Consider the following 14321-nt stretch of genomic DNA (forward strand, 5'->3'; position numbering starts at 1 on the left):
ACAGGGAGGTCTGGCGTGCTGCAGTCCATGGGGTTGCAAAGGGTCAGACACAACTGAGCAACTGAACTTAACTGATAGTTAAAAAATGCTAACCAGTCAGTGAGTCCTAGTCTTTTTGCTGGTCTTCCCTCAGTGCTGAGGAAACAGGATTGCTGATCTTCCCTAAATGCTAACTGATCAGGGTGTTGTTTGCTCAAAGTTGAGGTGGCTGTGCCAATTTCTTAAACCAAGAAAAGGAAGTTTACTGCATCAATTCACCCTTCATGAAGGATTTCTCTGTATCATGCAGTGGTTTGATAGTATTTTATCCACAGTATTACCAGAACTTCTTTCAATATTAGAATTGATCCTCTTAAACTCTACTACTCCAACAACTAAATTTATGTAATATTCATATCCTGTTATATATTTATTAATATCATCTCCACCAAGAGTAGGTTCCATCTCAAGAAATCCGTCTCTTTGCTCACTGAAAATTAACACCTCCTCATCCATTCAAGTTGTATGTGAGGCTGCAGCGACTCGATCTCTTCAGGCTACACTTCTAATTCCCTATTTTCCTCCACTGAAGTCTTGAGTCCCTCAAGTCTTCCAGAATTGGAATAAATGTCTAACTCTTGTTAATGTTGACTTTTTGACCTCTTCCCATGAGTCACAAATGTTAACAGTATTCAGAATTGTGAATCCAAGTTTTTTTTTCAATTCACTGTCCAGGATCCATTAGAGGAATCACTATGACAGCTGTAGCCTATTACTTCTTAAATAATAAAAACAACTGTCAGGTTGAAACCACTCCTTGATACATGGGCTGCAAAATGGATGCTGTTAGGCATGAAAACATTAAATTTCCTTGTCCATCTCCCCTCAGAGATCTTAGGTGTGTTGTCAATCCTGCTACTGTGCTAAGTCACTTCATATTGTGTCTTGACTCTTCGTGACCCTACAGACGACCAGGCTCCTCTGTCCATGGAATTCTCTAGGGAATACTGGAGTGGGTTGCCATGCCCTCCTCAAGGGGATCTTCCCAACCCAGGGATCAAACTTCTACTGCATTGGCAGGTGGATTCTTTACCATTAGCGCCATCTGGGAAGCATTGTCAATAAACAGTATTTTGAAAGAAATCTTTTCTGAGCAATCAGGTCTCAACAGTGGGCCTAAAAGTTTCAGTAACATTGTGAACAGATACACTGTCATCCAGGCTATGTTGTTCCATTTACAGAGCACTAGTAGAGTAGATGATGGCACCCCACTCCAGTACTCTTGCCTGGAAAATCCCATGGACAGAGGAGCCTGGTAGGCTGCAGTCCATGGGGTCGCTAATGGTGGGACACTGAGCAACTTCCCTTTCACGCATTGGAGAAGGAAATGGCAACCCACTCCAGTGTTCTTGCCTGGAGAATCCCAGGGACAGGGGAGCCTGGTGAGCTGCCATCTATGGGGTCACACAGAGTTGGACACAACTGAAGTGGCTTAGCAGCAGCAGCAGAGTAGATTTTAGCCTACTTAATGACCTGAGGATTTCTAAAAAGGGAAAATGAGTTCAGTACCCTAAAATCACCACATAGAATGGCAGCTTTTACTATTTACATGGTACCACCCAGTGTAGGTACACTGCTACAAACTCAAGTGAACTTGAAAACTCTTGAAAGACTTAGCAGCATTACTATGTAATTTTTACCCCAGTTCCTTCTGAAACATTAGTCTGTCTTTGCCCAGTTCATAGTTGTCTTTATCATAAATATCTTACAAAAGCCCATTTGAAAAGACTACATATGTGATTCCAACTATTCCAATGATTCCACATTCTAGACAAAACAGTAAAAATAGCAGTGGTTGGGAGATAAACCGGTAAAAATAGTGGTTGAGCAAGGTTAAGGAGGAACAGAGCAATTTTTAGAGCAATGAAAACACTGTATCCTATAATGCTTAACACATGAGGGATGTGGATAATGGGGGGTGGGGGGCGGGGAATGGGAGAGGCTATCTATGGGTGAAGCAAGTGGTATACTCTGCACTTCATTTTGCTATGAATCTGCAACTATAAAGCCAACCATGTTGAACCCTAAATGGACAAAGGAGTTTAAAACCATGGACAAAAACATGAATTATTATAGTCTATTTGACGATTCACATTTGGCCACAAAGGATTTCTGGAAGTTTCTGTCATTGATCTTAAAGGGGTTCAGCACCTTAAGCCATCTGCAGAATCCTACTGGGAGAGATGAGAAAGCAGCAGTATTAAATGTGGGAATAAAGGGAAAACATAATCTGTTTGGTTAATCTCTAGTTCTTGGTATTCTATAACTTGGTTTCATTACATTTGGTTCAGAGAAGGAAGGTGTAAGTTCCAATGCTGGCAATCCCTAAACTGCAAATAAAGCCGAACATTTCTAGACTTAATGAAAACTCCAGAAAGAGATATACACCCATTCTTACACTAACAGAATATGATGCTAAAAATGAACTCTACAGCTTCATATAAACTTCATAAATATAAGAAAATTTATTCTGAATAATCATTTTATACAGTAATTACTGAAAAGGACTTTCATTACTATTTAAATCATCCAAACAAAATAAACATGGCAATACAAAATTGCAAGAAATTTACAAAGCTGTACAAAATAACTTAATATTTAAAAATGGGACTGATACAGTCCATATGGTATCTGATAAGGGAGCTGTACAATTATAGATTTATGTAGCTTTTTTAAGGGGGTAAAAGAAGGGATGCTTTAAGGCTTCTTTAAGAGTGATCCTTTTAGCTGGTTCATACTCCAACATTTTCTGAATAAGGTCAAACAGAAGCTCATGTTCAGCATCTTGGGAAAGCATAAATTCCTGAAAAGAGAAGAAATACAGAGTCAACAGCCCTTTCTACTACCATTTATTATAAATTCATTTACCCACCATGAAAGAAACTCAAGGTTTTGATCATTTAAGCAAAGACCCAGGCTTACCTTCAGAGGTTTACAACGCCTTGAAACGTATCTGCCAGCAGAACTATGTTCATCCCAGTCTAATCGATCATGATGGAAATATTTACGTTTCCTAAGAATAAATTGATATTCGTTCAGTTTATAATATTGACAATGAAAACTTAAAAAACATCTAGCAAAGGTGACTGACTGATGGCACTTTTTCTTAAACATACCTGGTTTTCTGTATCATATGTTTTGGTAAAGGCCCAAGAATCCTTTCCATCATTGCCAAATGTTCCTTACTATCATGCGTCTAAAACAATAAAGAAAACTTATTAACCACCTCTACTTGCACATTGTGTTTTGCTCTTATTTAAGCAAGCTGCTCAATTTTTAGTCAATGGATAATTACAGGTCACCAAAGAATGTGATCTCTAATCAGGTATACTTTTAGCAAGTTACAACTTACTGGGGAAAAAAAAAAAAAAGGCCTACAGAGTAAATTCATCATAAATTTCTTAAAGATAATTATTTGTAATACACTTAGAAAAGTTTTAAATAAAACAAATTATGAAGGACATAGTGTCAGAATTACACATGAAAAAGTGTTACCTAAAATGCATGTATACTTTATGTTAAAGTGTTCATTCATATAAACAGACAATTTACTTTGGCAAAGCTATTGAAACAGATCATTGTCACTTACTGGAAATACTGTAAACCCAAGGTAATATTCAATAAGAATACATCCTATACTCCAGACATCACATGGCTGGGACCATCCTAAAGCTGCAAAGCAAAGCAAAATGTAAATGAAAAAATTCTCAATATTTCTTACTGTCTTTGATATTTGAGCTGGAAAGATCCTAAAGGAATCACTTAATCCAAACTTAAACATAACACAATAGCATAGTATGTTAAAAATCCCGGCTCTGGAGACATCTGGTTTCAAGCCCCGAATCAGGCTTACTTTTTTGCAACAGACTCGGGGAAGAAAATTTTAGTCCAAGTCTCCATTTATTAGCTTGGAAAATGGAAGCAAGCTATACCATGCAAACACTAACATAAAGTGTATAGAATATAACAGGTACTAAATTATTATGCTTTAAAATCCCATCATGTACTATAAATGTGAAAACTGAAATCTAGCAAGATTAACCAGTCTCTCAAAGTCTTAAAAGAGTTGACTATTTGGAGTAAATTTAAAATCCTTAATGTGTTTTATTATGCTAACCCCTAAAATGGAAAAGAGTCCCACAAACACCTAGAACAGTAAATTTTAAAGTTGGCTTCAACACAGGTCTCAATGCATAGTTAAGAAATTCTTACCTAATATAACTTCAGGTGCCCTATAATGTCTTGTAGATACCAATGTACTGTGATGTTCATCATCATATGTTGCACTTCCGAAGTCTACAACTTTAATATCTGGATTTATTAAAGTACGTTCATCACGTCTCTGAAAATCATAAATGATGGTTAAGAAGGCATTATTAAGGAGGCATAAAATATTAATTTGGAAGTGTGAAGATAAAACATCAAAGACTTACCATTTTGGGATTATATGCCTCTGTGTAGTCAGACTGTACAAATAAGATGTTTTCAGGCTTTAAGTCTGTGTGAGTCAACTTATTACTGTGCAAAACTGAAAACAGAAAAAGTTCCTGTATTATAAAAGCCAAAAATCAAACTCCAAAGCTCTGCAACAACAATTCTCTGGAAGTGGTCAACATTTAGCCTGTTAGAAAACCATCAGGGACTAAAACCTACTACTACACCTTTCTAAAGTTAGTTCACTGAAAACCAACCATTTAAAAAGTGAAGTAATATACTGTTGTCAAGATGGTGAGATTTGCCATTCCTGTATTTTTAACCCAGTGGTTCTAGATTATCATTTTTAGCAATCAGAAAAGCTAATCAGTGTTATACAGGATAACATGTTATTAAATGCTGGACAATATGCTTATTTACTGAATGATATGCAGTAAATTGACCAACAGCTTGTAATCAACTATACCTTTCTCCTACCTATTCTTAAGGCAGGCTACCAAGTAAGTGTACATTAGATTTTTTTTCAAATATCCAAATTGGTCATTAAAATCAGTGTCACTCTGGAATATGTTAAGCGCTTACAGTTCACAGACTTGCATATCTGGTATGCCATTCTCCTGATATGATCCAGTCGAAAGGGCAGAAAACCATTTTCCTTAATAAAGTCATAAGTACTAAGTCCCAATAGTTCAAACACAATGCAGACATGACCATGATGCTCAAACCACTCCAACATCTGGACACAGCGGCTATAAAACATACAAAAAATAACTGAGTACAGCCTCTCACAATTCAAATCTGCCTGAGGCCATTTCCTAAGTTCAATTCTGATACTTACAATGTACTGCTAGGGTCTGTTGTATTTAAGTGTTCCAGAACTTGTATTTCTGAGCGAGCTGCTTCACAATATCTATCCACATTTTTAACTATTTTTACTGCTACATGTCTACCTCCCCTGTTAAGAAAATTAAGTCCACATTAAAAAAAAAAGATATGTCCAATTCCATTTTTTATCACTCTTCAAACTGTCCTACTTCTATTCTGAAGCAATATTTGTTTTTTCAATTTATGGTTTGGCATTCAGCTGTCTAATTACATGTAATTATAGGCAAATAGTTATGTCTAATTATATGTCCAACTTCAACTCAGTGTAAGCAACTAATCTGGAAATATGACAGGGTCAATACAAGTTGCATACAGATTTCTCTCATCAGCCCATCTAACTCATGTGACCTTTTTTTTGTGTGTGTCTTTTAACTACGAACCAACAGTTCACAATACTGTGACATTAATCACCTCAATTTACATTCCAATTAAGACATAAAACATACATACATGGAGTAGTTTTCTTCCTATAGTACCAGTCACTGGCTAATCTTCATTTGGACCAGGTTGCCAAAGAAGTTGGGAAATAGTGGAAGTAATATAAAAGAGTGCTAGTTCTTAGAACCTTACAAACCAATAGCAGGAAGCCTCCCCTAATAATTCAAAAAGCTTTGTCACCCCTAAGGAGAAAGAAATTCAAACAAGAGACAAAAAAATTTCCTACCATATTTTATTTCAATCAATTGTTTGAAGGGCATGGATAAACTTATGACATCAATCTAAAGTGTTTTTAGCCCTAGCTTTTGTTACCAGTATCAGATATGTCACTTTCTAAAATTACAGGTTCCTGAAGACTGGTTCAATGTCTGGGGTAAGAAAGTCTCCAGACTTCTAACATGAAACCAAGGCTAAAAACTGATCTAGAACTGTGCCCAGTGGGACAACAAAAAGTACCTTTGGACACAATAAAATCTATTCTCAGCTTGTAGAAGCAGCTCACATGCACTATAAACAGCTACTGCTTAAACACAAAGGGCTAGTAACTTTACTGAGCATTTCCTGTATCTAAGATAAAACCCCTAAGCTAAAAGGGTATAATGACTAATGACAATAACTGATTCATGGTCAGATCATATCCTAAATGTATTTTCTGTACTGTTCACCTTCCCAAGTCCAATTCCAGACCAAAAAACTTACGCTTTATGATCAATGCACTCCACAACTTTTCCAAAAGCTCCTTCACCTAAAGTATCAACAATTTCATCTAAAAGAGAGAAATAAAACTCAGTTATACCAAGAAGTGAAAACAGTTTACTTACAATAAAGGCTATCAAATGCAGATTATTCTAGTTGATGCTACAAATTTCCTTATCACTAGATAGTTCATTGGTCAACACTGCCAAAAAACAAATATAACTATTTTTAGATCTAATTTCATTCTTAAGCTACTTTCATTAACTTTGATTAACTGTTTTGGAAGTTCTGTATAACATTAAATTTCTAAAGAAAGCAAAAACACAATCCCCCCCACCAAAAGAAATGGAAAAAACAAAACAAACAAAAACAGAGAAAGAAAAAAGATTTCCAAATCCCTGAAATCTTAATCTATAAATAGATTATGTTATCTGAAAAGTTAATAAGTGTTGAAAAATATTCTATACATCTTGCACTTAGTACGTCTCCACTCTGACAGATCAGGTGACCCTCCTCATCATCCTCTACACTCCTGGTTCTTTTCCTTCGGTGACTCTTCTGGAAACGTCAAGTGCGCGGCACCAAGATCATCCAGCCAATCAATATACCCGAGTGAATTCAGGGCAGAATACGAAATTCATTCAGCGGGGAGATATTCAGGCATTCAGATACACGCCAGGCCACAAACGGTTGGCAGGAGCAATTTCAAATTCAGTCCCCAGAAATTCACAGGGCACATAGTTTATGTTAACAGGAGAAAAACATGGCAAGGAACAGATTTTCAGATAAGATACTCAAAGTGGCAAGGTAACAAAACATAATACAATTGTTTTTCTTAAAAAAAAAAAAAAATGCTTAGTTGTAGCATTCACTGAAACATAACTTTTAAGTTTCTAGTGTCCTAATTTAATGCTGTAAAATTGTAGAATGTAATTATTTACTTGTCAAAAGTAGACTGTGGCCAAATTATAATTTCCTAGCTAATCTAAGAAAACAAATATCGAAACAGTAAATAAAATAAAAATTCTAATGTCGGGGAGAAAAAAAATTGGCATACAAGAATAACACTACAGTATTTAAAATGTCATCTGAGCTTGAGCTCCAAATACATAACCAACCCATAATGTTCAAATCTGTTTTTTAGTGATAAAAGGATTAGCCAGAACAAAGGCAAAGCATAATCCTCAATCATACAAATATAAAAATCCTACTTGTAAGACTTTCATTTATCAAAGCAAATCAAATTTCCTAAAGTACCATAAAAATATTTTCAGAGTATCTTGTAATCCCTGCTATAAACTAATCAACATTATCTCCACTATTTCACTGGAATGACAATTAGTTGCCAATCATTAATAAAATCTGCTACCATACAATTAAACATGTACTGTACTTCAGGAATTTCCTATCCAATGCACAAAGAATCCTGCAAGTTAAAACTGAGATGACTTCATCCTAAATAGAACTTTCTCAAATGATCAAACATAAATTCAAGTTTTCCTGTTCCACATGGGAAATAAAATTTCCAAAAAATTTAAAAGAGCTCATACCCCATGTGAACGATGATATGAAGTGCTGTCGTGAATTCTGTGTTTGCTTTTATAACTACTTCTTCCACTTCTACCAGAGGACTTGCTACTATGATTCTGATATCTGCTTTCATAATCTCTATGTCGATGTCCAGGTTCACATCCTTGACTGTAGTCATTTCTGTATTCATCAATGTAGCGTCGACTATGATAATCTTTCTCATTTAAGGATCTGCTTTCCAGGTAATAGCTAGAAAAAGAATGTTTTTTTCAATGCTTTTATTTTCTCTTAAAGTAATACTCATTAAAATTTTTTTCCCACCAAAAAACATACTTCCAATTTTACAACCATAGCTGAAAACAGCAATGCATCAGTTTTGAGTCAATTCTAGTTTTAATAATGAAAATGTATTCCCCACCAGTTTTACTGAAATCAAACTAACATGTTAATGTAATTACTGAGATACTAAGAACCCTTCTTACCTATCAGATGTTTTAGAGTAATTGTATCTGCAGCGCTTGTTCTCCCGTGCACTGCTATGCGATCTCTTCTTTCTTTTATGACTGCCGCTGCTGCTCTTCCATTTTCCATAATCCCAATCTTTTTCATCCCAATCAGGACAGTAACTTCTTTTTGAGTGTCTCATCTACATAAAAGACAAGTTTTCCCGGTTTAGTTGTATCCCATATGTCAACATTTTAATAAAACTCGTCCTCTAAAATTCATCCGAGTTGTGACGTTTTCATTGTTCTTTTAAATCAAAGCTCAAAAGTCATTATTACTCAACTATGAGGGAAATCCTTTCCTGCCAAAACTACAAATTCCTAACAACTTGAAAAAAACGTTATACAGAAACGACTTTTCATCAACTACCGCTCGTACCAGCACTAACACCTGGGCTCCATCTCAACTCTATACAAAAACAAGCGTCGAAATCAAGACGCTCCAACTGTTCCGAGAAGGGGCGGCAGAAACACCCACGCCTAAAAGGCCCGATCACCCGACTTCCCACACGCTCTTTCAACTACACCATATTATTCCTGTTTCCTTGAGTTCCTAAACCTAACTTTTGCTTTCACCTCTGAGGGCAAAGACATTCGCCGTTTTCCCTCGAGTCGCCTTACATCAGGTCAATGTGGTTTTTTTTGTTAAGAGCAAAGTTTCTCAGAAGAGCGTCACTTAGGCACATTCCAGAACCCAAGTCATCGCCAACCTCCCCCCAACCCCGCCGCCATCTTAGAGCCCGTCCGAGGCCTGCCGTTGCAGACAACATGGCGGCCGCCCGGGCTCGGCCCTCCCCGCTCCCTCTGGGGAAGGCAAACGTTCGAGAATCTCTGCCCGCCTAGCGAACTCTTCGCCGCGGATCACAAAGAAATTCGCAGCAACGGCCTCGATAAGCTTGGAAGACGAGCGAACCATCTTTCTGCAGCTAGGGGAGGGGAGCGGGAGGCGGAGAAGAAAAGATCACTGCGCCAGAGACTGCAGGCGGCCAACAAGCCCGTGGGGGAGCTTCACGGGTGTTCTCAAGGCACAAAAGGGGGTCCCGACATCTAGCCCGCTTCTCCCTGCGTCTTACCGTCCTGGCCAAAGAGTCCAAGCCTAAGGAGGTAATGCTTGCAACGCGACCACGGAGAAAACCCAGCTGGCTGCGACAAGCTCCTACGGCAGTATGGAGCTAACAACCGCAGCGTCTGGACTTCTGGAAAACAAGATGACTAGGCAAGCGCGTCTCCGCCTCCGGGTGGGGCGGGGCGGGGCGTGCACGCGTGTCGGGCGGAGCTGGTGAGCCTTATGCGCAGGCGCTGGCTGGGGAGCTCAGAGACAATAGGTGGACCGAGGCAAGGCTTTGTCGGTGGCCATTTTGGCCTGCTCTCCGTTCTCTGAGAAAACGTTGTGTTGCGTAGAAAAGATTCGTTCATCCTCACCAAAAATTGTGTTCTTGAACACTAGAAACGAAGAAAAGTGGGGGAAGCGGGTACAAAGTAGCGTGTGTCCTGACTGCAACCGCTTAAACGGAGATTACACCATCTGCATCAAGTAGCCCCAAATTAGGAATTGTCTGGATTTGGGCTTTTTGTTCTGAGACATTTTTAAAACTAAACCTTACGTGACTGAGACCCACACTCACTGAGGTTAGATTGTAAAGATTTGTACCAAGGTTTTAAAAATCCAAATGTGAGCAAGAGCCTGGAGACAGGAAGTGGGACTCAGGTAAGCAAGATTTCCATGTTAAGTGAAGCCTCTAAGGTGTAAAGTTCAAGTAAACTGAAAGGGAAAAATTGAAGGTTATTGGAAGACAGAATTATCGGAAAACAACTTCTGAATAACAGAAATCAAGCTGCAATTTGAGAGAACAAAGTAACTGCTCATCCTGATCGCCGCCCCTCCTCCAACTTGGAAAAAAAAGGTCACGTTATTCCCTCTAAACTTAGTGAAACACATAAAATCATGACGCAAGAAGATGGAGCGTACTTGTGTTTTTTGCACAGGAGAGCAAGGTAGATAACCTGCCGATTACGGATGCAGTACTGTAGGGTAAAGTGATGAAAAGGAATACACATAGAATTCCCAAAAACCTATGGTGGTTTGCATTTCTTAAGCCTCTTCTCTGAAAATGCTTTAAAATCATTAACACCTAGATTTCTATATGGGATCAGGATCACTAAATTTAAGCTTAGTGTTTTGCTTGTGAGGGAGAAATTTCTCACAGTAACTTGTGAAATTTGCTGTTATTAAGTACATGCTTCTCAGCACATTTAAATGTTAACCAAAACAGGGAATCCCAGTCTTTGGAGTAGAATAGTTAATCACATTGTGTTAACATTAAGCATAGGGTCTCAATCTTAACAGCAATCTAAATATGGGTATTAACCATATTCTGCTAATACAGGTCAAAGTTGCAGCGAATGACTGTGCAGAGAACAAGTTCAGTTCAGTCACTCGGTCGTGTCCCACAGTTTGCGACCCTGTGAACCACAGCACACCAGGCCTCCATGTCTGTCACCAACTCCTGGAATCTACCCAAACTCATGTCCATTGAGTCAGTGATGCCATCCAACCATCTCATCCTCTGTTGTCCCCTTCTCCTGCCCTCAATTTTTCCCAGCATCAGGGTCTTTTCAAATGAGTCAGCTCTTCAGATGAGGTGGCCAAAATATTGGAGTTTCAGCTTCAACATCAGACCTTCCAATGAACACTCAGAACTGATCTCCTTTAGGAAGGACTGGTTGGATTTCCTTGTAGTCCAAGGGACTCTCAAGAGTCTTCTCCAACATCACAGTTCAAAAACATCAATTCTTTGGCGCTCAGCTTTCTTTATAGTCCAACTGTCACATCCATACATGACTACTGGAAAAACCATAGCCTTGACTAGATGGACCTTTGTTGACAAAGTAATGTCTTTGCTTTTCAATATGCTGTCTAGGTTGGTCATAACTTTTCTTCCAAGGAGTAAGCATCTTTTAATTTCATGGCTGCAATCACCATCTGCAGTGATTTTGGAGCCCAGAAAAATAAAGTCAGCCACTGTTTCCCCATTTATTTTCCATGAAGTTATGGGACCAGATGCTATGATCTTAGTTTTCTGAATGTTGAGCTTTAAGCCAACTTTTTCACTCTCCTCTTTCACTTTCATCAAGAGACTTTTTAGTTCCTCTTCACTTTCTGCCGTAAGGGTGGTGTCATCTGCATATCTGAGGTTATTGATATTTCTCCCAGCAACCTTGATTCCAGCTTGTGCAAGTTAATATGTTTAATTTCTTTAGGAGAATTCCTCATTTTAAAATTTCTGGGTAAAAAAATAAAAAATAAAAAATAAAATAAAATTTCTGGGTAAAAGGTGACGAAATCTTGTACTTATTTTCCAAAATGATTTTAACTTTAACAAAGCCCATATGTAACCATTTAGTGATTTGGGATCTACCCAAAGTTTCATTAATTAAATTAGCTATTTTAGTGTTAATGCATGTTATGGGCTGTTTGAAGGCCTGTGTCTCCACCTCCACACATATTCATAGTTTTAAGTCCTAGCTCCCACTATTTCAGAATGTGACTATAGTGTCAACTGGAAAAAATGCACAGTGTGAGAGTTATGTTGTTGTTCAGGTGCTAGTTTGTGTCTGACTCTTTGTGACCCCCATGAGCTGCAGCACACTGGGCTTCTCTGTCCATCACTAGCTCCCTGAGTTTGCTCAAACTCATGACCATTGAATCAGTGATGCCATACAACCATCTCATTCTCTGTCACCCCCTTCTCCTCCTGCCATCAATCTTTCCCAGCATCAGGGTCTTTTCCAATGAGTCAGCTCTCCACATCTGGTGGCCAAACTATTAGAGCTTCAGCATCAGGTGACCCGTGGCTCCTGAGTGGGTGATTGGCTCCGTGGCTGACAGTGACTCCTAAGCGGATTGGCCCCAGGGCAGTCAAAGGCAGCAGTGAGTCCGGGGTGCTGGACATCATCCAACATCACCTCCAGCCTTCCCCACACCCCCTTCCCAGCCACTCTAGCAGGGCCTTTGTCTTCACTCCTAGCTGCACGTTGACCGACACCCAACAGCCAGTTAAGGTTTAAACAAGCTCAACAGACACCAACAGTGGGACAGCCAGGGTACCAGGCATGTCACCCAGCTGTGTTGAGTGGCAGAAGGGCATGTCTGCTAGTTAGGACCGGACAAAATATGGTGCCCTAGAGAATGGAATGGCAAACCACTTCAGTATTCTTGCCTTGAGAGTCTCATGAATGGTATGAATAGGCAAAAAGAAAGTTGTGAGTTAAATTTTACTGGGAGGCAAAATACCTAGAGACAGCCTCTCCAGTAGCTCTTAGGAACTGCTCCCAAGAGGTAGGGAGAGAAGTCAGTATTACTGACTTCAGTTTTACTGAAAGGAGTTAGTGCCAGAAAGCACATATCTTGGCAGAAAGTTGCTGCTAGTAACAGAGGAGCAGATGTTTCCATTAATAATTTTAGTGCTTTTCTAGATATGAGAAGATACAAGAAATTGAGCTCAAAAAATATTTTCCTGAAAATACCTATTTGAAGGTCTGTTCTGCCAGTTTCTCCCAAAGCAAACTCCTTTCAAGGTGTGTCAAAGGTCAGCAGCTGCAGTGGCTAGTGACTTCATTCTTATACTGTAGAAACAGGTAGAAAGCAGCATTTTTCAGTTGGCAGTAAACAGTGTCTTTACAGAGATAATTAGGATTAAATGAGGTCATTAGGGAGAGGCCTAATTCAATTTAGCCCGTGTCTTTCTAAAAAGAGACTAGGAAACACACCCAGAGGAATGATGAGGTTAAGACAGGAGATGGTCATCTACAAGCCTCAAGAGTAAACAACCCTGCTCACACCTTGACCTCCCAACTGTAAGAAAATTTTCTGTTGCTTAAGCCACCCAGTCTCTGATCCAGTACTTTGTTTTGGCTGCTCTTAGTGCATAACATTTGGAGAAGGCAATGGCACCCCACTCCAGTACTCTTGCCTGGAAAATCCCATGGACGGAGGAGCCTGGTAGGCTGCAGTCCATGGGGTCGCTAAGAGTTGGGCACGACTGAGTGACTTCACTTTCACTTTTCACTTTCATGCATTGGAGAAGGAAACGGCAACCCACTCCAGTGTTCTTGCCTGGAGAATCCCAGGGACAGGGGAGCCTGGTGGGCTGTTGTCTATGGGGTCACACAGAGTCAGACACGACTGAAGCGACTTAGCAGCAGCAGCAGCAGTGCATAACATTAAAAAATGTTATTTTGGTGGAAACTGAACTTGTAACTTTGGTTTCTAATTAGTGAGATTGAACATTTTCTCTTTTCTCTTGTGACTTGCCCATTCATATCTATTCCTTTTTTGAATGTACGACTCTCTTTTGTCCTATTTGCATTCAGTTAAACCCATTTCATCTTTGCCTTTATCAAGTTTGTAAACTGAGAAATTCCTTTCCTCTTCAGAGGAATTCTTTTAAATGTTTTAGGCTTTTCTTATGTATTCTTTAAATAGGCAACTCTTTTACCTATCTGGAATTTTGGTATATCATGTGAATTCTTTTGCTTTCCTCTGTGTCATTTACCAGTTACCCTAACAGAACTTATAGAATAACTCTTCTCTTTCTTAAAAAAATGATTTTGGATCTTGCTTTGAAAATTTTTTAAAATATTTATTTTATTTTTGGCTGTGTTGGGTCTTCGTTGCTGTGTGTGGGCTTCTCATTGCAGTGCTTCTCTTGTTGGATACTGTTTTAAATAAACTATGTATACACTGTTAAGTTTCCCAGCCAGGGATTGAACCTTCCTCCCTGCATTGGAAGCATG

The 14321-nt window shown here is 38.9% G+C and overlaps 1 protein-coding gene across 2 annotated transcripts; it reads right to left on the reverse strand.

Annotated features, from left to right (window-relative positions):
- Window positions 1-2480: 2480 nt before the first annotated feature.
- Window positions 2481-9723, reverse strand: CLK1 (CDC like kinase 1). Of its 2 annotated transcripts, XM_004004815.5 has the most exons (13): window positions 9599-9723; window positions 8505-8668; window positions 8043-8271; window positions 6960-7050; window positions 6496-6562; window positions 5312-5428; window positions 5056-5222; window positions 4473-4567; window positions 4252-4381; window positions 3629-3711; window positions 3156-3235; window positions 2962-3052; window positions 2481-2842 (listed from the first exon to the last, which is right to left on the reverse strand). In XM_004004815.5, exons 2-13 carry the CDS (start codon window positions 8666-8668, stop codon window positions 2699-2701), a joined length of 1458 nt encoding a protein of 485 aa, XP_004004864.1. In that variant the 5' UTR covers window positions 9599-9723; the 3' UTR covers window positions 2481-2698. The 2 variants fall into 2 exon arrangements, with proteins under 2 accessions (XP_004004864.1, XP_042100880.1); XM_042244946.2 differs by lacking the exons at window positions 6960-7050; window positions 8505-8668; window positions 9599-9723 and having other exon boundaries at window positions 8043-8106.
- Between the last annotated feature and the right edge of the window lie 4598 nt (window positions 9724-14321).

Source organism: Ovis aries, chromosome 2 (genome assembly GCF_016772045.2).
Source record: "Ovis aries strain OAR_USU_Benz2616 breed Rambouillet chromosome 2, ARS-UI_Ramb_v3.0, whole genome shotgun sequence".
Lineage (NCBI taxonomy): Eukaryota > Metazoa > Chordata > Mammalia > Artiodactyla > Bovidae > Ovis > Ovis aries.